The following is a 25,767-nucleotide window of genomic DNA, read 5'->3' on the forward strand; positions in this document are numbered from 1 at the left end:
GCACCCTGCAGAGCTGTAGTGTATATATAGATGTGTATGTGGATTTGGCCTGGTTTATTTGATGGAAGAAACCTTCTGCTTCAACGTTTTCTATGTTGCAAAAGATCCTAAGCATGTAATAGAGAATTACATGGGTTCTACAAGATACTTGCTCCTGCTATCTAAGAAATACCAGACATGAGAAAATTTAAAAATGAACAGCACATTTCTGAAATACCTCAGGTCTTTATTCCTGCATCTTGTTTTGGTTTTTACCACCCAGCTATTGACTCTGAGAGCTCACTCCAGCAGTGCTGGAGGAAAATGCTGGTGAAGGAGCCTCTGGGTATGTGTGAGAATGTGGAGCAGTTGTGCTCATGCAGCAGATCTGTGTTTGACATGGAAAAGGAACCACCCTGCACTCAGCATTTGCTAAACATTCCTTGGCTTCTCCTAACCAAACCAGGCTTCCTGAAGAGGTGCATGAAAAGGAACAGGTGACAGCTTACATCATTCTGCCTTGACATGAGCAGGGGATTTCCTGCCTTTCAGCTCCAGATCCCATAGTTCTTGTGAAGAACACAAGGGACAATACTTTCCCCATATTTTCACACTTTTGGCTAGTCCCTCCACTAATTCTACCCAGATGGTGAAACAAGAACTCCAAAACATGAGGAAAGATTTATCTCACTTTTTTTTAACAGGAATGTAGGATTTTAATATGAAGTATAGGAGTTCTCATATTGCATAGGGTTTCTGGTAAATTTTGATAACATTTGACCAGTACAGAAGAATTTTTCTATTACTTAATTATGTAATAGGAATTATGTGATTTGCCGTGATAATTTCCATTCAGATTTGTGTGACAGAGCAAAATTCGTATGTGCTGACCCTGCTTAAAGGGTAGCATGCTTAAAAATAATTAGTATACAAATATTCAACTCCTTTTGCTCAGAGGATAACTGCATTGTGTTGTCTTTTTCCTTTCACAGCTTTTGAAGGAAATTATTGGTCCCCCATTTTTCTCCAGAAACAGAAAGAATCTCTGCAAAGAAGTAAGTGTCTGACCTGGTTTTTAATGTTTTCATTCAAGTGTGAGTGACAACTCTATTCAGCATCAAGTCCATATTGCAGAAGGCACTGTACAAACCACATAATAAAAATAAGTCTTTGCCTCAAGGAGCATATGTTTTGAAGCATTAAATTTTAGAAATTCTTAATGAAGACTTTGCATGTAAAAAGATTGTAAAATGAGTTGTCTCACTGCGGTATATTTTAAACTAAATGGAAAATACTTCAGTGTGCCATGCTGAGGTTTTGATGCCTAAAGATAGAAACTGCGAGCAGTTTAATAGCCTTCCACATTTATAAATATGCTATTGGAGTAATTTGCATGGGAAGTTTGATTTTCGTTCCTACATATTACTGCCTAATACTATCTAAAAATTTAGGATATGGATTCTTTTGATATTCCAAAATCCAGGAAACTAAATAAAGCTCATTCTCCATACAGATTAAGTCTGTGAAGATGGTTTTAAAGATTTCAGGTTAAAACAACCTTATATGCAAATAGGCAATCAGAATGTGGAATACTTCTTCCTCTCCTTTCTAGCCAGTGGCCAGAGGGGGGTCAGAGTAGGACAGATCTCTGCTTCAGCTTTCAGCTCTGTCAGCTACTGCCACACTTCTGGTAGTTTACCAGCAGTTTTCCCTTAACTCCCAAGAATGGCTTGTGTGCATCCATCCAAATCTGTGTGCAGAATTAACTCCAGCCACCTACTTACTGGAAATCTGTGCTAGTCCTTCTGAGAAATACAAATAGTAAGGTACTGCTATATTACTTTTCTAAAACAATATGCACTGCCAAAACAAACAAACAAAAAGCATATTATAGCTTTAAGATATTAGCTATCAGAAGTATGGTTAGAAAGGCAGATACCCTTAAAATGTTCACTCATAATTAAAATCTAATGGCAAATTTTGACTGTAGTTATTGTGGAATTTTCTGCTGCAAGGAAATTTTGGTTCTGTTCAAAATGATGGTGGACAAGGACTTGGAAGCCAGAGCAAAGGGAGGGGTAAGCAGAAAAATCTTAATAGCCTCACAAAATTCCCTGAACTGAAAATAATTGGAGGCTGAGAGAATGTCTGTGGAAGTATATATGCCTTATCTGATGGTAGTCTTCCCTTGGGCAGGCTGTTAATGGTCACTGCTGGAAATAAAATACAAAGCTACATCAACCCATGGGCAGAACCAACACACTTTTTCACATGTCCTTTTCTGAAGAAATGTGAGGCACTGACTTCTAAATTTGAAGTTCATTCAATAATCATTTAGTTTTCCATGTCCATGGCAAGAATGAATAAATGTCATCATGCTAAGATGATTTTACAGAACATGATGTTCCTCTGCTATGGGATACAGAAGGCTATGGCCCTTCTGTAAACACAGAATTTTCGTAGGATCCCTTCTAAATTAAGTACGATATCAGTCCTAATATTCTGACTTTTTTTTCTATCCTATTCTATTTACAATCTTCCTATTAATTCATAATTTTAATGTTTTACACTAAAATATCATACTTTACTTCTGCATACCATTAGAAAGCAATTCTCTTTACTCCAAATCTTGTTGCATATCAGTGGTTGAATGAAATTCTTTATTCAGTTTGGGAAAAATGTGGAGGTGTAGAACAAAGTGAATTATATGAAATGAAAGTTTATTATAATAAGGATTTCTTTAGGCAGAAGGAACTGAGAGTGACTTGAATTAGGAGAATTCTCATTCGGTATAAGCATGGAAAAGCTACATGAATTTTTACTTTAATTAAAAATAGTTGAAAGTCTTTTGATCAGACAAAAAATTCCCAGATATTGAGGAACTCATCTCTGTCTGCTGTCTATTCTTACAAGAAGAGAAACAGAAGAGCATGGATATAGACTAATTAAAAGAAGTCCCTAGATATTATTTAGCAAAAGCTGAACTCAGAAGACAAACACATAATCTGGACTTAAACTTCTGAGTTATTGACATTCCCATTTGTTATTTTTCCTTGATAAGATTTAAATAAAAACAAATATAGTGACCGTGCTCCTGTATTTATTGAAAGGGGCACCTCTTGCACTCTGACCATTGTGCAGCCCTGGGTAATCATTCCTTGGCACACTCTGGGGTTTGGTGGTCAGTATCACACAGGCATGGTGTATTAAACTAGCTGGACTTGGGCTTGAAGGATCAATGACAACAATCAGCCAATTCCTATTTTCCAGTCAGACCTTCAGGACAGAACAGAAGTGTGGAAGAGGAGTACTTTTTGCCAACAGGTAACCAACCATTCATTGGGAAACAGTATTTTCTACATGACCTGGATAAAACCAGTAGCATTCTGGAGTTATCTGATCTCTCCTTTAGAGTTAAAAGAGATATTTTTGCTTTAAAACAATAAATGTAAATTGCATGTAGACTTTCATAAACTTATTGGATAGTTTGTAACTGTAAGATATGTTCTAAAATACCTGAGCTTCATATGATACCATGAGAAAAAAAAAAATTAGTAGTAATCTTAGTAATCTAAGTCTGGAAATACAGAACTGAAGGCATGATTTTAGGTACTTTAGTAAAATTATCAGCTTCAAAGGGACTGTTCAAATGCTATAAGTAGGTGCAGAACTATCTAACAGCAAGTGCTGGAGTTGTATTTTTTTTTTCCACATCTGAAAATATGTCTGTTCAGATGAACATTCCAGACTACTTCTTAAAAATGAGAACTGATTAAAACGTTGCAGATACTTAGAAAACTGGCTGGAACTTTGTCAGACAAACAGACAGCCCAAAGGGTGTGGAATTATTAGCTGGACTTTGAAGACTGTCATTGGATATCTGGTGATTTGACTGTACAGTTAATCATGATATTAATGCCATAGCTTGGTAAATGTTGTGCCTGTGATGTTAAAGCTCTGTCCAGTAGCAAGCTGTCACCTTTGCAAACAGACCTAGCAGGCTGAAATAAAAAGGTAAATCTTTATATTACCCATAGAAGTTGGAAGGGTTTTTCCCAAGCTAGGAAGTTAGGGAAATCTTATCTTCTTACAGTACATGAGAATAGTGCTCTCACTCCTAATATTGTTTCACTTCCTGACTTGAGGTAAAATTTTGAGATTACAAAAGAAAAAGCAAAACAAAACAAATAGAGGGCTAGAATGTTGTTTACAGAATTAATCTGAGTAAAAACTTAATAGCTTGTCCTAGTATTTTTATTTGAAATGCTAATCAGAATGGGCAAATATGCTAAATCTATGTTTCTTTCTTATATAGTTTTGAGCAAGGATTCCTGTTCTACCTGGGGAGGAGGGCACTTTTCAACCTTTGATAAATATCAGTATGACTTCACTGGGACTTGCAACTACATCTTTGCAACTGTATGTGATGAGACCAGCCCAGACTTCAACATTCAGTTCCGTCGTGGGCTGGACAAAAAAATTGCAAGGATCATTATTGAGCTTGGACCTTCTGTTGTCATTGTTGAGAAAGGCAGCATTTCTATCAGGAGTGTTGGGTAAGATTCTGCCATGAATGGGGCCTGAAGTGTTTAGAGAAGGCAAGGAGTTACATAGCAGGTGCACTAAAGACTGCTTTGTGTCAAAACTGAATTAACAAGTTACTAAAGTTAACACACCTAACTGAATTCTACTCCCATAGCTTCCCATCAAGCACTCACACTCTACAACATTCTCTTTATGGATTTCTCTGATCTTGTCAGTTTTCAGTCATAATTCTTATATTAAAATGCCATAGAATCTCATTAGCATAATCAGCATTAGTTCCACCACACCAACTTCATGGTTACAAGTTCTTGAAACATAGAACTGTGCTCCAATAAAATCAAACCAAGTGAAGATGCCAACTCCTGTGCAAACATAGTCTGTAGTAGAATCACCGTTTTCTGGTGATTCTTCTATGAAACGACTGACATGGATTTTCAACCAACAGAAACTTTCATGTGTTTTGAAATGTCACAGTTAAAAAGGAAAAAATTCTGTTTCATGTTGCTGCAAGTACTCAGACTGTGTGTGTATCACATCAAAAAACCCACTAATACCTGCATAATCTTGCTATGAGGTTGGTTTCTCTTCTCACCTTATTTCAGCATCATCCAGTTGCCTTACACCAGCAATGGAATCCAAATAGCACCTTATGGACGCAACACCCGCCTGGTAGCCAAGCTGATGGAGATGGAGCTGGTGGTCATGTGGAACAATGATGACTACCTCATGGTTAGTAAAACGTTCTCATAGAGCGAAGAAACTTCTCACTGATTTACTGGAATGGCAAGAACTCTCTGAACATATGGGTGCTTTTGCATGTATTTACTGTTTTCATATTTATTATTTTCCTGTTTTTTCCATTCCTCTTGAAATAAACAATTTTGCATGTTACTTTCACTTGCAGCATTGGTAGTTAGCTAAAGCCACCAGTGCTGAGATTTGTGGATGCTTGCACACGTTTTAATCTTTCCTCAGGGTATTCCAGCAGCTGCAATGTTTTGCTTAAGAGATGTTGTTTAAAGTTGTGTAGAGCTTAATACTACATGCCATAGTTTAGTCTTTTTTATTGGGCTTCCCTGGGACACCTTTTGGTTTCAAACATTGAGTGCTTCTACCAGTTTCTTTTATCTTTCCTTTCTCTGAATCTTTTCAGATTTTCCCTTCAAAATCCCCAATACATTTTCTCAGTATGACATGCAATATTTTTGCCACAAAAGACACTGAATTCTAAATGGATTAATTTTGCTAAAACAAGGATATGTAGAAAATTGTCTGGGAGATTTATCAGTATTATCACATATCTAAGAGAAAATGCTACTGTGACGGGTTAATCTGACTATACAAAGAATATGGTTTTATTTCTCTACGATTTTCATAATAATTCATTGTTTGTAAGCAGTAGTAATACTACCATTGTTTGTAGGCAGTAGTAATACTACCATTTTAGTCTTCAGAACAATAGAGAACTGAATACCCTTCTTCTGAAAATAGATTTTCTTCCTGTAACCTTAAGTTTCATAAAAGAAGAAACCTGAAATTCATGCTCTGTCAACAAAGATATCAGCAAGGTTTCAGCATTATTTTCTTTTTTCCCTGGCTCCCTAGGATGTTATACCCCCTCAATTCCCTTTGTCTTCAAATCTTATTATTTTTATTAAATACTAATTTTAAAAAATCACTATTTGCCTATTGGGAAAAGACTTTCCTGCTTACAAAATTCTTCCCCCAAAAAAGTCACTGAAATTAATGAGAAGAATCACTATTAATTGAGATTAATTGGGTGCTTGAACTGAATTTGTTTGAGAAAGGTATTGCTGTATAGATGGTTTTACTTAGGCTGATCCTTTAAAATGTTTTGTTCTATTTTATTTTAGGTTTTGGCTGAAAAAAAATACATGGGGAAAACATGTGGAATGTGTGGGAACTATGATGGTTATGAATTGAATGAATTTGTGAGTGAAGGTAAGAGACAAGGACATTTCGGACAGAAGGAGAACGAGTTAAAGTGAGTCAAGGTTGAAAATCGAATAATGTGATAGCATTGCTGTGTTTCAGAATTGAGTAAAGCAGTCCAATGGGGCACCAACATACCTCATATGATTATTCTACACTTTGTTATCTCCCGTGAGCATAATACAATGGGTTCCTCACACAAGTGATAAAGACTCTTATCTTTTAGAAACAGGTGGTAAGGATCACACTCTCCTCACTTCCACAACAGGCAGTTGTCATCATTGGGAGGATTAACTAGTAGGATATTTAAGAGTCAAAGAGTACAGTCTGAGTTTTGCTACATCACAGCGACAAGTAAACAAATCAATGCAGTTTTTTTCCTGACAAATTATAACCTTTCAATTTTCAGGTAAATTGCTGGATACATATAAATTTGCTGCATTACAAAAAATGGATGATCCATCAGAGATCTGCCTGTCCGAGGAGATACCAATTTCCACCATTCCTCACAAAAAATATGTAAGAAAGATCTTCTTGGCTTCTCTGCAGCATGACTCTTAGCGGGGGGGGGGTGGGTGTGCAGGATGGAAATCAACAACAGAGAGACAGTGGTTTCATTAAAATTATTTCCATGAAAAAAGGTGCAGTCAACATCTGTATAGCACGATAGGAGAAAGAAAATCAGTTCTTTAAATTTCTAACTAATTAGAAAATTAGTTCTTTAGTGCTTTAAAATACATTTGAATAAAACCCAACTGGCGTTTTTAAGGTTAAATTTGAATCACTTATAAAAATCAACCAGCTTTTATCTCACAGCTTTCTGGAATTCCATGCAGGTCATCACAGGAAATTTGTGGAAACCAGTGAAGCTTTAAGAACTTTTTATCTAACAGCTAGAGACCTAACACTATAAGCTGTACAGATTTGAAGATATTCACAGTGCCTAAATCATATTACCAGATAACAGCACTGATAACAGGGACAACCACCATCAACTGCCATCACTTACAGTTCTAAATGAAAAGAACATCAGTGTGCCTTAGAACCTTTGAGACCTTACACTGCAGTAGGCAGCGTGATAGGCAACACAAACATGCAGGCAGCAGAAATGCACCAAGTGTGTGCTCAAAGAGGAGTGAATTTTGTGATCTTCGTATCAGAGATGCTTTTCATGGAACTGAATTGCCACGAGACAACACATTTCCTGTGTGTAATTCTCAGCCATTTTTATGGAGTTGATGGCACAGAAAGTGACTTAATTTTCAACATAATGAGAAGTGGAATTATTTCAATATATCAAGTTCTTTCTGTTGTACAATGGATTTATATTCCCTTCTATCTGTGCATTTATCACACATTTTAAATCAAATACGCATTATTAAACTCTAGGGGGAAATGCAAACAAACCAACAAGAAAATCATAACTAGCAGTGTTATTCCGTTGTGGCTTTCATATGAAGGAAACACCACCAGGAACAATTATTTTTCTCTTTTTATTTAGGCCATGATCTGCTCTCAGCTACTTAATTTGGTATCACCAACCTGCAGTGTGCCCAAGGATAGGTTTGTCATTCGTTGCCAGCTCGATATGCAGGACTGCAGTGAGCCAGGACAAAACAATTGCACTTGCTCTACACTGTCAGAGTATTCCAGGCAATGTGCTATGTCCCACCAAATGGTGTTCAACTGGAGAACTGAAAACTTCTGTTGTAAGTTCAAATGGTTTATTCATGAGAGACTGTGCTTAACTTTTCTGTGTCTTAAATAAAGGGATAATGATAAATAACTGGAATATTAAAAAAAGTCTGTACTGTGTTTAGTCGAACAAATTATTTTCTACAGAGAACAGTAAAGCTGTAAGAAGGAGAGCAGGGAAACCTCAAAGAAGAAGGAAGCTCAAAACAGCTCCTGTGTGTAGATCAGTGACAATAAAACAGATAAACATCCACCAAATGAAAACTGTTTAACCTCTCAAACTTTGTACAGGAGGTTGCTTGCTTTAAGCATAGTTTTCTTATTACTGTACTTGGAAAATTAGACAGAGAAGAGAGAGTACTTTTAAATAGCCCCTGAAATCTTTGAACTTTTTTTGCTAATAACTGCCATAGATCCTTTTATTCAAAGATGATTTCCAGTAATCATTTTATAGATGCTCAGCCTTCTTATTTACAATGACTGGAAATAAAACCTTGAAGTACTACAGAAAATCTGATTTGTGGTACTTCATTAGCTTGCAGTACGGCCTGTTTGCCATTCTCCAAGCTTCTGAAAAAATGTTTCCAATTTTTTGGGCAAGAAAAATGAAAAAAAGCCAGAGTGAATATATGATGGTAACAGAATACTCAGATGATTAAATGAGTATTGAGGCAGGATAAAAGAATGTTAGTGTCAGAAATCAGAAGGTCTTTTCTTTGCTAGGTGGTAGATGAAATATTCTTCTCTGTTTACACTTTAAAAATCTTAACTTTCCCACTGTTTGTTGCAGCTGTGGGAAAATGTTCTGCGAACAAGATCTATGAGGAATGTGGTTCTCCTTGTATTAAAACCTGTTCCAACCCAGAGTACAGCTGTTCCAGTCACTGTACCTATGGCTGCTTTTGTCCAGAAGGTATCATTTCATCATATTCTTAATGGATCACACAAATGGTTTTTTGCACATACCCAGTCAAGTGGAATGGACTGCTAAATAATGAACTAGCTGTGCATTTCAGGGCATTGTGCTGCTAGAACTGCTCTTTTTCAGGTAACATAATGTAATTGGAGTCTTGAGTAATCGTGGTCCTTAAAGATGGTTGGTCACTCTTTGCAAGAACAGAGCTGTGAATACATTTTGCTCACAGGATCATGGTTTGTGATGGGATAATGATATGCCATCTGCTTGAAGTTCTTTACTTAAACACTGATCAGGCACCAGGAAGAGGTAGCATACTTCAGAGGACCTCTGCAATATTATGGGAATTTTGTAAATTCCCTTTAAAATAATTAAAGATGAACTCATTACAGAAATCGTGATTAGTACTATCATCTGCATTTCAAAATAGGACAATTGACTGCACTTTCATATGACAAAGTAGTCAAAAGCTGTTGTCACTTGTGAATATTTAGTTTCATTTTAATTAGGAGAAAATTTCCTGTGTGTTACATCTCCGAGTATGAGCACTGCCTATGCAAGAATAGCATTCTCAGGCTAACTTCAGAAAGCACTCAAGCCATAATAACTGTAGTGCTAAGTGAGGATGGGGAAAAGTGGTTTTTTTATCTTCTTTGGCAGGAACTGTTCTTGATGATATCTCGAAGAATCGGACATGTGTTCACATCAGCCAGTGTCCATGTACACTGAATGGGAAAACATATGCTCCTGGTGAGACAATGAAAGCAGCTTGTAGGACCTGGTGAGTAGCAACAGGTGCTTCCATGAGAGAATGAAAAGTACCTTCACCAGACAGTTGGAAAGTTTTGCCTGATCTTTCAAAGGGCAGCACCTTTCATGGTTTGGGAAAGTTTACTGGCAATCCATACAAGAGTTCAGCAACTTTGAATTAAGATGATCAACTTCAACTGATGTATGTAGACAAAGGAAATTGAAGCATATAAACATAAGGAGAAAAGAGATAAAAACAACTTGCTACATTACTAGGAAGTAGCTGAGTTTTTAGAGCCTGAAGAAAAGAATAACTTTACACAGAATTTCTTGTTTTCTGCAGTAAGTGTGTGATGGGTCAGTGGAACTGCAAAGACTTGCCCTGCCCTGGAAGGTGTTCCTTGGAAGGAGGCTCCTTTGTTACCACATTTGATTCGAGGCCATATCGATTCCATGGGGTTTGCACTTATGTTCTCATGAAGGTAATTTCCTGCAGTCTAGAAACAAAGGCTATTAAATAGACATATTTTAGTCTGTCTTTGGTTTCCTATTGGAACAAAGGACTTCATAAGATATACTTTTATTCTACAAATCATTATTATATTGACATAGGCTTATCTTTTTACTTCTCTTTCCTGTTTCTCTCCAGAGTTCCAGCCTGCCACACAATGGAACCCTAATGGCTGTTTATGATAAAACTGGTTATTCTCATTCTGAGACATCACTTAGTGCTATAATTTATCAATCTGCAAAGGTCGGTATTCCCTCCACAGGTTCCATCCAGCATTTCATCACTAGATTAGCAAAATAAGTGCTCAAAGTCACTGCTAGTAGCTTGAACTTAAAAATTACAGAGGATAAATACTGAAGATAAGTTTGTGCCTATGTATACACACTAAAGATCTCAGTTGCTACATCAACTCAGGAATGTATTTTCAAAGTGAAAACTAAAAGCAGCATGTTATAATGGAAGAAAATGCTTGAGTTATTTTTTTTCTTTTACATAGATCATGAAAAATATAGTTGCTTAACTTAACATATAAATACCATCTGTAAAGATAATTACTTCTGGTTCCATGTCCTCTCCTTACAGGACAAAATTGTGATTTCTCAGAATGATCTCCTTACTGATGATGATGAACTTAAGCGGCTGCCTTACAGATCAGGTAAAAAAAGGGGGGATATAAGTTATATCCAAATTAAATTAAATGTCTGTTTTCACACAACCCAGCATCTTTCACAACCTTTTAATTGCTGATACACGGGGGTTTTAGAGGAAGGTCAGAGTCTTTTCTGCTGCATCTGGTCCTCTGTGGAGTGTTGTGTGTGGGAAAAGAGTTGTAGATGGAGTGCTAGAACATTTATGTATGTGTTAAAATCATTACCTTGCAGTATCACCAACATGTCTATTTTTAAATGTGCTTGTTTGTTCAGGAGGCATCACTGTTTTCAGACAGTCCTCCATGTATGTTCAGATGCATACAAACTTTGGGCTGGAACTTGCAGTTCAAACATCACCTGTGTTCCAGGCCTACGTGAAAGTTGGATCACAATTCAAAGGCAAAACACTAGGTAAGTAAACAAGTCCCCTTGCAAAGGAGAAAATGTAGGGAGCATAATTTTGAATACATAGTATTCATCTTTTAGGAAATCAATTTTCTTCTCCAGATTCAAAGAAAAAAAGCAGGCATTGGAAAATGGAATTGATTTTTCACTAATAATTTTAAAATTAATCAAAGAAACTAGAGGTGTCACATTTCTCTTATATAATACAACGCTGTTCTGTATTTTATGTCTGCCTTTTTCAATATGTGCTTTACCACACAATGAAGGAGTAACAAATAACTGTGGTCTCTGCATCTTGGAGCACACGGTTCTTTGAATGTAGTGCATGACTACTGTAAACACAATGAGCATAAAAATCTAAAAGCTTCTCAGCTGGTAATCACCAGATGGAGATGTTTATTGCACAGCAGCATTAGCCACACAAGCATATTTTGCATTCTGATTATGGGGAATTACATAGAGACTTTGGCTTTTACAGAAGCCTACATAAATATTCTTTGTCATTATGCATTTAATATACATAAGAAAACATGCAACTTCAAAAGTGTTTAATGGCCTTTCTCTTTTACATTAAAGGGCATTTTATATATTATTTAAAACCACTTTTTTTCTAAAAAAAAAGTCAAAAAAACTTCTCTGTGATTTTGTCATTGATTAGAAGCTGACACTCTTAACTTGAGGAGGCAGTGGCTCAGTGACTGAATGTGTACTTAATCAAGAATCTCTGGCTACTTGACCTGAGTATTCACTGACACTCTATATAGAGGTTTTGAATCAATTTTGTCAGTGTTATAGAATGAAGCATAGGCCATTGTGCACACAGTCTTTAATTTCCGCCATCCCTTGCATTTCTGATGTTGTCAGGTTTGTGTGGCAATTACAATGGAGACACTACTGATGACTTCATGACTAGCATGGATATCACTGAAGGGACAGCCTCCCTGTTTGTAGATTCCTGGAGAGCAGGAAATTGCCATCCTGCCTTAGAGAGGGAGACTGACCCTTGTGCTTTGAGCCAACTGAACAGTAAGTAGATGATGCCGTGGTAACTGATCTCTCCAGCTGGCTTTGTCCAGGGAAATGAGAGAACTGGACAGAAACAGACTAAGAGGGTTGAACATCACAAAATCTGTCATAAACATGCCATTTCTGCTTTCTAGAATACATATAAAGTGAAAGCTTATCAGATCCTGTTCTAGAGATCTGGGATTGAGATGATGAATGAGAGGGATTTGATCTCTCTAGTGAGATTGCAATGTCCACTGTTGTCTTAGGCTTGCTCAACAGTACTGAGACTAAAATCCAAGTTTTGTCTTCCCCAGTCTCTATTGCTATTGGTCTTTTAAAAAAAAAAAAAAAAAAAAAGTGAACAAGAAAAAAAGTTCTACTGAGCTGCTTGTACAAGAATAGAGTCTGAAACCTAAAAAGCTAAGAAGTGCCCTGTTGTTCAGTGTATCATTGCCAGAAGTTCATCTAAAATACCAATTTTTTTAAAAATTTCCTTTTCAATTTTCCCCGTTACTTTCTCTTTTTAATGTTTATTGTTTACTTTCATTAGAAATATCTGCTGAGACTCATTGCTCCATTCTGACCAAGAAGGGTACAGTGTTTGAGAAATGCCATGCTGTGGTGAACCCTATTCCTTTCTACAAGGTAGGAAGTTATGATGGATGTTTTACAGAGGGAGTCCAAATATAAACCAGATTGAACTCATATACAGTGTCCCACGCATTGAATCAGCAATGCAGAGATGCTTAGGAACAGGTGTGGTTTTGAAAATTATGTCTCTACCACACTGAAAGTCTGTTTGGTCACAGGCACCAGTCCCATCCCTGTGAATCAGAAAATATTTTTGCTCATGCTGCAGTTGTCCATGACAACAACTTTAACTGTGCAAAGAATTGATTTTACCATGTGCATAATTGAGCTCAATATATTTGCCAATCTACACAAAACATGTTGAATATTAAAAATGAGAAGCAGCGAATAAACGAAGGCATTTTTTAGACATGTAAATAAAATATACTAAGTATTTTTGTAAAAATATTTAGTATATTTACAATATACTAAGTATATTTTATTTACATCAGCAATGCAGTTACTCAGATATTTTCCGTCAGTTTTAGTTATGCAATAATATGTATCTCATGTGACTTAGTTCTGTAATTCAGCATAGAATCATATTGGTTGGGAAAGATTTTTTGAGATTGTTGAGTCCAACCATAAATACAATAATGCCAAGTCCACCACTGCACCATGTCCCTAAATGTCACATCCACACATCTTTTAAATACCTCCAGGGTTTAACACTTCCAAATGTATGGTCCCCAGTAACAAAGTGCTCTCCATGTGTTGGCTTTCAGAGATGTGTCTACCAAGCCTGTAATTATGAAGAGACCTTTCCTTATATTTGTTCTGCTCTGGGATCATATGCACGAGCATGCAGTTCCATGGGTTTAATCCTTGAGAACTGGAGGAGCAGTATGGACAATTGCAGTAAGTACCTGAACAAACTCTTAGTGTCTGCCATCAGATGAGTAATGAGGAAATAGTGATCAGAAAGAAGAGCTGAAATTAGATAACAAATATCCAACTGTTGGATACCCTTCTAGTGTCTGTCTGAAGAGGGTTGTTATTTCAAGACTATATGAAAAGGATTATTCATATGCTTTAAGCTGAGCATGTGGTTGCTTCCAGAACTTGATAATTTAGGTACAGAAGAGACAGAAAAATAAAGCTATCCTGTAAAATGAGAAAGAACTAGGGAAAACAGACTACAGATTTTATTTTATTATTTTGCAACTCAGACATAAGCACAGGTTTGACTGTTACTAAAAATTTGATTGGTATTTCTGCCAAGGTTCCCTTTCCATTATTAAATTCCAAGATTCACAAAAAAGCTGTAAGGTATTTAACCTGGATGAAACTTCTTAACAGCTGCATAGTTTGCTGTTAACTCTTGGTCTGCAAAACATGTTTTGCTAGAGCTCCACATCCACAGGAAAAGAAGCAACGGGAAGCATTAAGCATTGAAGCTGTTGACACAAGTTAAGCAGCACATCATAAGCAAAAGGACATTATATTTCACAAGGAAGATGACCAGTAAGTGAACTTTAACATGCACTCTTGTCGTGTTTTGTAGCTATTACTTGCACTGGCAATCAAACATTCAGCTATGACACTCAGGCATGTGACAGGACATGTTTGTCACTCTCCAACCGAGCCCTGGAATGCCATCCAACTGATATTCCTATTGAAGGCTGCCAGTGTCCTAAAGGAATGTACCTGAACCACAAGAATGAGTGTGTTCGTAAATCTCATTGTCCCTGCTACTTAGAGGACAGAAAGTACATCCTGCCTGACCAGTCAACAATGACTGGTGGGATCACCTGGTAAGTGTGTCATGTTTAAAGGTGAACAAACTGAAAATGGACGTGGGGGGTCTTCATGTCTCTGTCAAGGGTCAACTGCAGCAAGCAGATAAGCACCACACAGCCACTTACTCACTCCAGCAGGATATGGAAGAGAATCAGAAGGAGATCAGCAAGAAACCTTATGGGTAGAGATACAGACAGTTACTAAATTTCTTTATTAATAAGAAGCTTATTTAATAAGCAAAGCAGCGTGAACAATCAAAGCCAAGGAAGGAATTGATTCAGAACTTCCTGTCAGCAGGCAGTCATTCACACATTTCCGTGAATTTGCCATACGTAATGGGTTGTTGGGAAGATGACTGCTGTAACTCTGAACATCCCTCCTTTTTCTTTCTTTACCTGAGCTTGATGTGATATAGTATGAAATCTTTCTTTGGTCAGTGGGGTCAGCTGTCCTGGCTGTGTCCCCTCCCAGCTTCCGCTTAGAATGAAAATACTTTGCTTCTCAGCCTATCCCCTGGCACGGCAACCTGAGGAGGAAGAATTCTGGGACACTGTTCAGCACCAGCTAAAGCAACATTGTGTTATCAACAATGTTTTGGTCACAAATACAAAATGTAGCACCACTGAGCTGCTACAAAGAAAATTAACTCCATTCCAGCCCAAATCAGTATAGTCTGCTTTATTTTTGGTAGCATTAATTTATTTTTCAAGACATCTATTTTGCCCTTTTCTAAACTGCAGATATTCTTAACTGAAAAGAAAGCATTTGACTTACCTTCAGCTTGGAAATGTTACAGAGAAAAATAGAAAATAATAGCTGAGATCTGATTCATCTCAAAGCTAGGAGATTTTGTCAACAGCACTATATACAAACTTATGGAATGACTTGATAGGCCATCCTCATAGTGACAATTGCCTGCTAGTGATAATAGTGATAGTATGCTACTATTCACTTTCCAAACTGATGTTACTGTATAATACAAAAAGTGAAGAGACAAGCTGACTCATATTCCACTTCAAAGGATGGGAAGGAGGTAGTAACATGAGTGAAACATTTTTAATAAAACAATTTTGCAAAAAATCAAAATTTCTTTCTTAGAAGAGATTTTCATTGATTTTTCTTTCTCTCCCTAGCTACTGTGTTAATGGGAGGCTAAGTTGCACAGGCAAACCTCAAAATCCTGCAGGTATGAGTCTGATATTGTTTACTTAGAAACATTTTTTGTCCTTTATGTTGTAAAATTACTACTTCCCTGTTCTCTTCTATGTTCATTTCTCCTCAATGTTCATTTTTCTGCCTTTTTCCTAGAAATCTGCAAAGCACCTAAAAAATATATATCATGTTCTGACAATTTAGAAAACAAGTATGGAGCTGCATGTGCCCCTACCTGTCAGATGCTGGCTACTGGAATTGATTGTGTGAGTTTGACAGCTCTGAGATATTTATCCTTTTGAGAGAGGTGGAATGTTCTAGTTGTTACTTAGAACTAGGCTACATAGCTTCTAGTGAAATTAAAGGAATTATTTTATGTGGCATGATGCAGTTAAATATCAGGCTGCGGACACAAAAATTGTACATCTATTTAAGAAATGATTAAAGAAATTAATTGCATGAATTAATGAATTAAATTCTATCAGAATAAAAAAATCCCTTAAGGATTCTTAACTACATGGCTATAATCTCTGGCTCAGGTACTCCATAAGCTGTGACTCCATGTCAATGAAAATATGCAGTTTATGCTTCCTGTTCTATTTTTTCTCAAATCTCTGCTGCTGTTGATCACAGAATGCAAAATATCTGGGCTAGGTGAAGATCTGGGCTGTCCTGATAGGGTTTTGTTATATTAAGGAAACAGACTAATTGGAAGAATTGTAATAAACTTCGTTGATATGAAGAATATTCTGTTGCACTGTTTCTGAAGGACTGGTAGTGATGGAAGATAATATTTCAGAATCTTCAGGTATGTTTGGTATCTCAGACCACAAGTATATGTTACAGCTTCAGTGAAACTGGTGAACTGACAGCATGTTAATACAAGGAACATCACAAAACTAAAATCAAGCCCAAACAGAACTCAGCACAGGTTCACTCCTGACTATCCTTCATATCACTTATCACTATCCTTCAAGTCCAGGATAAAATGTATCTCACAATCTTTTCTTTTTATTTTGCAATCTGTTGACCTTTCCCAGATACCCACAAAGTGTGAATCAGGCTGTGTCTGTGCTGATGGCCTCTATGAAAATCTAGATGGCAGGTGTGTGCCAGCTGAGGAGTGTCCATGTGAATATGGTGGCCTTGCTTATGGAAGAGGTGAACAAATCCAGACAGAATGTGAAATCTGGTAAGAATCACAGGGTGTTTCACTGCAGATCCTCTGTTTCACTGAGGTACAGCCACATAAAAATATTTGTTTAACTGACTGGAGAGTAGGAAATGACTATAAGGAAGAAATACCATGACAGAGTACAGGGCTTAACAGAGAGAGAAGCTTAATATTTGATAATATATATATGGATAAGAGTCACTGTACCAGCTTCAGGGATAATTTCTGCCTCAGAAAAAAAGGCATCCAGTAGGGCCTGTGACTGTAAATGGTATAAAGTCAAGTATTATTAACAACTCTACCTAAATAAAGATGAAGGCAAAATCTTTTTTCTTTTCTCTAGATAAAAGCAACCCAAAAAGATTCCCATCTCTTCAGCAGCATTCTCAAAGTATTTTATTCCCTTTCCAGTCACTAATCTATTATTTAAAAAAAAAAACAAACACTCCCCAAACTACACAAAGGAGTGACTTCTAAACAAAAATATCTTCCTTGAAAAAACCACAAAAATTATTTAAGGTTTCTTCTTTATTATTAATTCATTTTCTAGGCAGTCCATATATTTTAATTATGGTTCTTACATTAGCTTTAACTCAGTCTCAATGTACATAAGTCAGTTAATTGAACATGTTAATGATAAAAGTGGGTGTATATAAAAATAAGCAGGTAAAGATGGCATTTCTTTGAAATCTGAGTGTAGTTTCTCTTCTCACTCGCAGCACTTGCACAAAAGGCAAATGGAAATGTGTTCAGAAAACAAGGTGCTCCTCCACCTGTAATCTGTATGGAGAAGGTCACATCACCACCTTTGATGGACAGCGTTTTGTGTTTGATGGCAACTGTGAATACATATTAGCTATGGTAACCTGCTTCCTCCTGGTTATTTCAGTAGCATCTCAACATCAAGAAATAGCTGGATTTAAGAGACTAATAAAAATATGCTGGGATGCATGAATAAACAATACAGTACTTCGAATCTTTATAACCACTTACTGAGTTTCTATATATTAGGTTTATTTCAATACTTGGAATGAAAATATTTTACATCCAAAAATAATTTTCACAAAATTATAAGCAATTTTAGATTTTTTTTACATGTTTAAATAATCATTGTATTCTATTCCAGACAAATATGTCTTTTAGGGAAGTTATGTTAGTTTGACCAGCAAAGCAGAGGTCATCACCTCCCAAAACAGAATTACTTGTGATGTTTTAAGCATCTTGTATTTTCTTATACTTCTATGTTTTAAGTTGGAAGACTTCAGGCACATTCTGTTGAGCCTTTGTGCTTCTTGTGGTTTGTTTTGGGTGTTTTTTTAGGATGGCTGCAGTGTTAACAGACCCATTTCCTCTTTCAAAATTGTTACTGAGAATGTCATCTGTGGGAAATCAGGAGTTACGTGCTCCAGATCCATCAGCATTTACCTTGGGGTAAGCTCTTTTTTCTGCCATTATCCAGCTGAATAGATTTTAAGACCAGGCTTTCTTCATTTTTAGAAGCTTTAGCTACATCTTAAGAGAAAGGTCTTGGAAGAAATTACGTGCTAAAACTAGAGCCTTGGTTTTAGTAGGAAATGCCATAGTTGTTTGTTTGGGTTTTTTTAATTCTCATGTTGTGTTTCATTCTCCAAGAATCTTGTCTATGTAGGAGCCAGGAAAATTTGAAATTTACTCCACAGTGAATTGCTCAATCAAAAAAAATACTGTTTTCCTGCTGCAGTATTACAGCATCTGAACTTCAGCAAGGAAGATACATTGTAACTTGTTGATAAGTTGTAACTTGCAGATAAATTTTCTTCCAGAATCTGACAATCATACTGAGAGATGAAACTTTTGCTATTTCTGGGGCAAATCCTGGTGTACAATACAAAGTGAAAAAGAACGCACTTCACCTGATGTTTGATATCATTATCCCAGGAAAATACAACATGACCCTTATTTGGAATAAGCACATGAACTTCTTCATCAAGATCTCCAGAGAAACACAGGTATTGCAGAATAACTTCCTTAAAGTGTCCCTTTATTCAGATTGAACTGCACATTTGGTCCTGGTTGCCTTGAATCTCTGTGATGGCAATGGTTTTCCAGGAGTGCTACTATCAATTAATTTTTGTCATTATCTCCAGAACAGCAGAGATCTTCACAAGAGGCTAACTTCTAAGGGATTTCTGTACTGCATTCAGAAAATTTTTTAGCTGTTTGTAATTTATGCAACTGCACATTTGAATTTGATCTCTAAATGATGACAGTTTACAGTCTAGAGGAGAAACCCATGCACAAGTATGTTATGAGAGGGTATTTGTAGATGATATTCACTCCTAAAGCACAAGAAACTCAGTAATCAAAGGGGAAAGTGAGAATTGTAACTTGGTGGACTGATACTGGTGCTTTCATTGAATCTAGGAAACGATCTGTGGTTTATGTGGGAACTATAATGGCAACATGAAGGATGACTTTGAAACTCGAAGCAAGTATGTAGCATCAAACGAGCTGGAATTTGTCAACTCTTGGAAAGAGAATCCTCTCTGTGGGGATGTGTACTTCGTAGTGGACCCCTGTAGTAAGAACCCTTATCGTAAAGCATGGGCAGAAAAGACATGTTCCGTCATCAACAGCCATGTTTTTTCTGCCTGTCACAATAAGGTAAGAATTTATTTGCTCTTTTTTTTATTTATAGGCATAACCTGTATTCTTCCAAATGCTCACACTCCAACAGGTGATTTTGTCTTTGGCAGAATGTTTCAATAAAAAACACATTTAAAAATTTTTATGGATCACATTTATGTTAATTTTCTTTTTTTTAAATTTGTGCTTCATCAGCCCTTTTGTGAACACAAAAGCTAAGTATGGCATTAAGTGATTAGTTAAAACTACAAGAGTGAAAAAAGAATGAAGACTTAAGAATCAGGAATTAGTCAGTCTGTTGGTGATGCCTGATATTGATTAGTGCATTTTCAGGTGTTGAAAACCAGTGAGAAATGTGGATAATGCTGCAGTGGCTGTGCATATACATAGAGTATAATAGGCACAAAAATACCTTGGCGAATGAGTCCATTCCTTTTTCCCTGCAGGTGAATCGGATGCCGTACTATGAGGCCTGTGTCCGAGACTCCTGTGGGTGTGACGTTGGAGGGGACTGCCAGTGCATGTGTGACGCCATCGCCGTCTACGCCATGGCGTGCCTGGAAAAAGGCATCTGCATTGACTGGAGGACCCCCGAGTTCTGTCGTGAGTTTCCTTCAGCTCTCCTCAGACAGGTTTAAGAGGCTTTTATTGACAGTATATTCATTTGGCAACATAGGAAACTTACTAGAGACTACCTCAAAGATTGCATTTTCTCCATGGGCAGAGTTGACCTCAAGTCAGCTGGGCTTTGAAATCTTTCTGCTAAATTAACCAAAATATTTTAACTCTTTTTACCATGGAGTAATGAGGGAGAAAATAATGTGGTCAGAGAAAGCAGATTGTTTCTTCTGCTATTGGTGTATAGTACACTGTGAGTTTGCCAGCAGAGAAAGCATGCAATTGTAAAAAAAAAGTTTCATTTGAGCTATGATGAAATCCCCTTTTGTGTGCATGTCAAGGGAATGAAGACAGCTGTGTTGGCTGGAACACTGTAAAACAGGAAAGTGACATCAAGGTGTTCCAAAACAGCACACACAGAGGAAAAAAGAGGATGAACATGCCATAAATCAATGTTAGAGTTGTCATCTTTGATGGTTTTCTTTCCAGATTTCAATATATGGTGTATGAAAAGTTGTGGAAATGCCTGCATACTGTACTTGCAAAAAAGAAACTAACTTCTGTGTGTTAAAATATATATTTACATCAGAAGCTAATCACTTCAGTGAAGGTTTTTTTATTCCAACTGTTAATTAATTTTGTCTTCCTTCTAACACTTTGGAAATATCATGCCATTAATTTGAAAGAAAAAATCTAACTTCTCTCTTGCTTGCCCTTTTTGTAGCTGTCTATTGTGAGTATTACAATTCTCATAAAAGAACAGGAATTGATGATGCTTTTTCCCGTGGCTACAACGATGACAAATGCACCTGGCACTACAGGCCTTGTAACTGTCCAAATCAAAACTACAAATATGTCAATATTGAAGGTAATAATCTCTACTACTGTAAACCAGGAAAAAGTAACATAATTGTTTTCATTGCTGTTTGGTTTTGTTTTTTTTTTATCAGTCATACCACAGTTAAATAATGGTAATCTAATTGGTGTTATTTTTGAAGAAGTTTATCTTTCCCTTTCTAGTAGTGTTTTAAATACTTAATCAACTTAGTAAATGTATTATATTTAGGTTTATATCAGGCGAGTCTGTCTGGAAGAACAATTCTGACTTGCACCAATTCAAAAGAATGCACTGTACTTAGGAAAGAAAACACGTGGAGAGAGCAATTAATATTTTTATTAAACAAATTTATATGGCTGGAGAAACCAAATAAATTCCTACATAGACAAAACCTCCTTCTGAGGATAACATTGGAAATATTTACCTGAATAGATGATGTTGCAATTGATACTTTTTTTAATAACAGAAATATAATATATTCAATTATAAATAGTGTAAATTAAATGCCTTTCTCTGAGAAATGTAAAACAAACTTCTGTTCCCATTTCTTCAGGTTGTTACAACTGCTCTCACAATGAATACTTTGACCATGAAGAGGAAAGGTGCATGCCATGTGGTAAGCAGCAGTTCTTTCTCCACGTTAACTTGAAAACCATACTACATCATTTGCAAAGACTCACAGAAGATATTTTTCTGGTATCTCTCCATACATGAGTCTTCTTCTAAACATAACTTCCTTTCAAAATAAGCCCATTACTATACTGCTTGTTCAGAGCTGTGAGGTACAGGCCCAGCTGAGCTGTGAGTCTCAGAGGCATTCAACACATTTCACAGGAAAAGGGAATGTGTAGCAAAAGAGCAGATTCAGCTACTGGACTCAATAAATATAATTTCAGAGATTTTTTTTTAAACTGACTTGAGGCTTATTACCATATGGCTTATTTCCATGAAAACTTATCTTACTGAATAATGTTTTGGATAGACTCTGGCTGGACACTTTGGATTTTCATGCAGATGTAAAAAACCTTTTAAGAACAAAATACGTACTACAGAATTCTTGTGTAACCAGGTTCTCAGCTAGTGATCTCCCATTCATGCAAAACTATGTTCCACTGTCCTGAAAAGTGAAGTGCCCTTAGCCATAAAAGTCATAACAAAGATGGAAAAAACTTAGTAGTGTTCATTGTAATAAGGAGATGTATTGATTTCTTTGTAATTAAGTCCTGTGATGTGAATTTGACATCTGAAATATGTAACATTAAATACTTTCAGGAATGCCTCAGTAATTAGCACAATTCTTGGGATCCAATCCAATGAGATTTGCCTTATCTGGGATATTTTAATATGCTTTTATTTACAGATTTAACCTGTTTTGCCTTTATGTAACAGGACAAGTAAACGTTACCACCACACCTGAGCCATCTTCACCTTCACCAGGTTAGTTTACACAGCTGGCCAACTGTGTAACTTATACACTGATACTATGTCCTGAGAAGTGTTTATGAAATCAGTAATGTCCTTTTCTGTGTGATATAGCAGCATTATCAGTTTCACATGCATAAGGTGAAAAGATTAAAAATACTCTGGTACCATAATATCCTGGGCTGCATCGAAAGCTGCATGGGCAGCAGGTCAAGGGAGGACACTGTGCCCCTCTGCCCTGATGAGATCCCATCTGGAATGCTCTGTCCAGCTCTGCAGTCTTAAATTCAAGAAAGACAGAGGAGGGCCACAAAAATGACCAGAGGGTTGGAACACCTCTCCTGTGAGTAAAGGCTGAGATCTGGAGTTGTTCAGCCTGGGGAGTAGAAGGCTCCATAGAGACCCCTTTGTGGCTTTGCAATACTTGAATGTAAGAAAGATGGTGTCAGACTTTTTAAGTAGGTCCTGTTGTGATGGGACAAGGGGTAATGGTTTTAAATCACAAGAGAATAGATTCAGACTAGATGTAAGGAAGAAATTGTTTATGATGAGGCGAGTAAAACACTGGAAGATGTTGCCTGGAGAGACAGTTGAATCCCCTTACCTGGAAACATTCAGTTCAAGCTGGAGAGGCCTTTGAGCAACCTGATCTAGTTGAAGACATCCCTGCTCATTGCAGAGGGAGTGGATTAGATTATCTTTAATGGACTGTGCCAACCCAAGTCGTTCCATGATTCTGTGATGAAAAGGACCTCATAAAAATTTATGCCAAATCTTGCTGGGGACTGGCCATGTAACATTTCAACAGTTGAAGGAAGTCTTGATGGAAATGTGTGGCTGAGTATACCAAATCCCTGTGGCTGGATACAGGAGAGGAATCTACATATGCTGATCTTAAATTTGTTAAAAATTCCATTAATTTCCCTGAAGACAAATGGTGTTAGAAAACTCTACACTGTGGGTTGTGTGAATAATAGAATTATGCATACTATTGGATATAGCACTGGAATATTGTTCCATCTCTGCTGATAGGAACATTTATGCCAAATTCACTTTAAAGTGAAGAAAAAGGTAGAAAGCATCTCCAAGAATACCTGTTTCATGTATTCATTGCACATAGTAGCAAAGGAAGCAAATGGATAACAGCTCTTCAAGGTTTAATCTAAAAGGTAATGGGTTTTAAAAGTAGATACTGTTAACAGCTATAAAAACAGTGGTTTGACTTAAGAAAATTTCCATTTATATAGGTATATCAATAGATTATTGAGGACTACTTCTTGTCTTTTTGGTTTGATTTTTTTTCTTAGTAACAACAGTGCAGCCTGAAGTAACAAGGAGCTCTACCACAAGCACCCTACCAACAGTAACTAGTACTTCTTCTCCAGCAACTGTATTGCCTGAGACTACAAATCCAACAATAACTGCAAAAGTTACATTTCCAAAAGCTACACCCTCACAACCTCTTGTCACAATAAAGGCAACAACCGGTAGGTTTTTAGTGTTATTGTCTAAAATAAATTATGGCAAACTTGCTCTATACCTCTGTACATCATTGAGATACCATTCTTAGGAATGCATTTCAAAGCCATACAACATCCAAGCATTAGATTCCAAATCACAAAGCAGGCAAAGCAGGCTTCCAGAAAGCAGTTTGTAAACCAGAGATGTTCAGAAGCGTATACTGAAAGTGCATGAAAAGATAAAGGATATAGGCATTACATTAAAAATACAACCAAAAAGTGACTCATCTGAGAAACACAATTAGAAGTTCTGTAAGCAGTGAGCAAGCCCAGCTGCAGTTGGGTTTATTAGCTCAGCTTCAGCCTCTTTTCCACTGGTTCATTCATGGAGTTCAAGGAGCACCCAATCTATTGACTCTGAATAATGTAAGCAAGCCCCAAAGCAGAGTCACACAGGTATCAGTGTAGCAGCTTTGTCTAGGCTTCTGAAGTCCTGTTCTCTGGAGAGTGACTCTGCCAGCATAAATTACTTTCTGATTCTGTGGCTTGTGGAGCCTCATTTAGCCTCATAACAACATGCACTTCAACTAATAAGCCATCTTGGACCATGGCTGTCAGGGAAAGCAGAGGTAAAAATAGGCCCCAAAGGAGTCAAAGCACACAAAAGCTGACATTGTGACAGATGATTGGTGCACTGAGGCAAGGAGAGTCTATAGTATGATGTTATTTAGCTTTTCAATACAAATTGCAGAATGCTGCAAGTGTGGATGATTTGGAACATAATAAAAGGCAACGGCCAAAGTCCATATAGACTTTAGCCAAAGTGACAACAAAGCTAACTACTTAGAAAAAATTACATTAAACAAATCTAATACAGGAAAATACAGAAAATGAGAACAAAGACAGACATGAGACAACAGAAAACAAATCTAAGCACAAAAATATCAGGTAAACTTACGAGAACATGAATACAACAGTCATACTGAAAATACTTGAAAAATAAAAAATATCTCTAAAATATGAATAACTTCTTTATAATTTATCTGGTTTTAATTTTTCTGTGAATTGGTTGCTCACATTATATTTTTACCTTTACTCCAAAAGAACATACAACATCAATTTTTACCACACCAAACATGACTACAACCATCACTACCCCATCCATAACTACCTCAATGAAAAGAACCGTGGCCACTACACCAAAGTCTGTTCCTTCATCACCTTCTGCCTCATCAGCTTCTGCTTCAACAGAGACAGAACAAGTAAGGGTCACCTCACTACCCTTCAAGATCACCACCGAAAGGGAAACGGCAACCTCCTCAATACCTACACAAACCTCAACTCAGAGCACAACTTCCAGCCAGCCTGAACTAACAACAGCAGGTAAACAGCACTTTCTTAGATCTGTCAGGTGAAGCCATCACTCACAGCACATATGTCAATATACTCCTTATAAAAAACCCCCAAACATTCTTACTAGTGGTCTTAACATTGCAGATAGGAAGGAAAGGACATGGATAAGAAGCGTGATTAAAATGGAAATTGTCTTGCCAACGGAATAAGCATCTGACATCCAAATATGATATTAAAGCTAACATTTCTCTTCCAACACTTCCTCCAAATTTAGACAGAATGTCTTTACACTTCAAAGCAAGTTCTTTAAAACTCACAAACCACAGAATATATATTCCCCCTA

The 25,767-nt window shown here is 36.8% G+C and overlaps 1 protein-coding gene across 1 annotated transcript; it reads left to right on the forward strand.

The window, feature by feature from the left end:
• The first annotated feature begins 303 nt into the window (after positions 1–303).
• On the forward strand, positions 304–24,842 carry MUC6 (mucin 6, oligomeric mucus/gel-forming). The gene is made up of 29 exons (XM_066322173.1): positions 304–325; positions 972–1,034; positions 4,295–4,535; positions 5,127–5,253; positions 6,399–6,486; positions 6,887–6,996; positions 7,979–8,186; positions 8,963–9,085; positions 9,749–9,869; positions 10,182–10,320; positions 10,488–10,592; positions 10,932–11,004; positions 11,273–11,410; positions 12,269–12,430; positions 12,963–13,057; positions 13,768–13,900; positions 14,547–14,796; positions 15,916–15,968; positions 16,091–16,200; positions 16,975–17,126; positions 17,828–17,969; positions 18,429–18,539; positions 18,911–19,096; positions 19,512–19,751; positions 20,180–20,336; positions 21,076–21,219; positions 21,743–21,815; positions 23,947–24,098; positions 24,823–24,842. Exons 1-29 carry the CDS (start codon positions 304–306, stop codon positions 24,840–24,842), a joined length of 3,738 nt encoding a protein of 1,245 aa, XP_066178270.1.
• The last annotated feature ends 925 nt before the right edge of the window (positions 24,843–25,767 follow it).

Source organism: Sylvia atricapilla, chromosome 6, assembly GCF_009819655.1.
Source record: "Sylvia atricapilla isolate bSylAtr1 chromosome 6, bSylAtr1.pri, whole genome shotgun sequence".
Lineage (NCBI taxonomy): Eukaryota > Metazoa > Chordata > Aves > Passeriformes > Sylviidae > Sylvia > Sylvia atricapilla.

Coding starts and splice junctions, on each gene's coding strand:
- MUC6 (XM_066322173.1), top strand. CDS start 304: ATGCTGGTGAAGGAGCCTCTGG. Junction 4,536..5,126: donor ATTTCTATCAGGAGTGTTGG/GTAAGATTCTGC, acceptor ACCTTATTTCAG/CATCATCCAGTTGCCTTACA. Junction 10,593..10,931: donor TAATTTATCAATCTGCAAAG/GTCGGTATTCCC, acceptor CTCTCCTTACAG/GACAAAATTGTGATTTCTCA.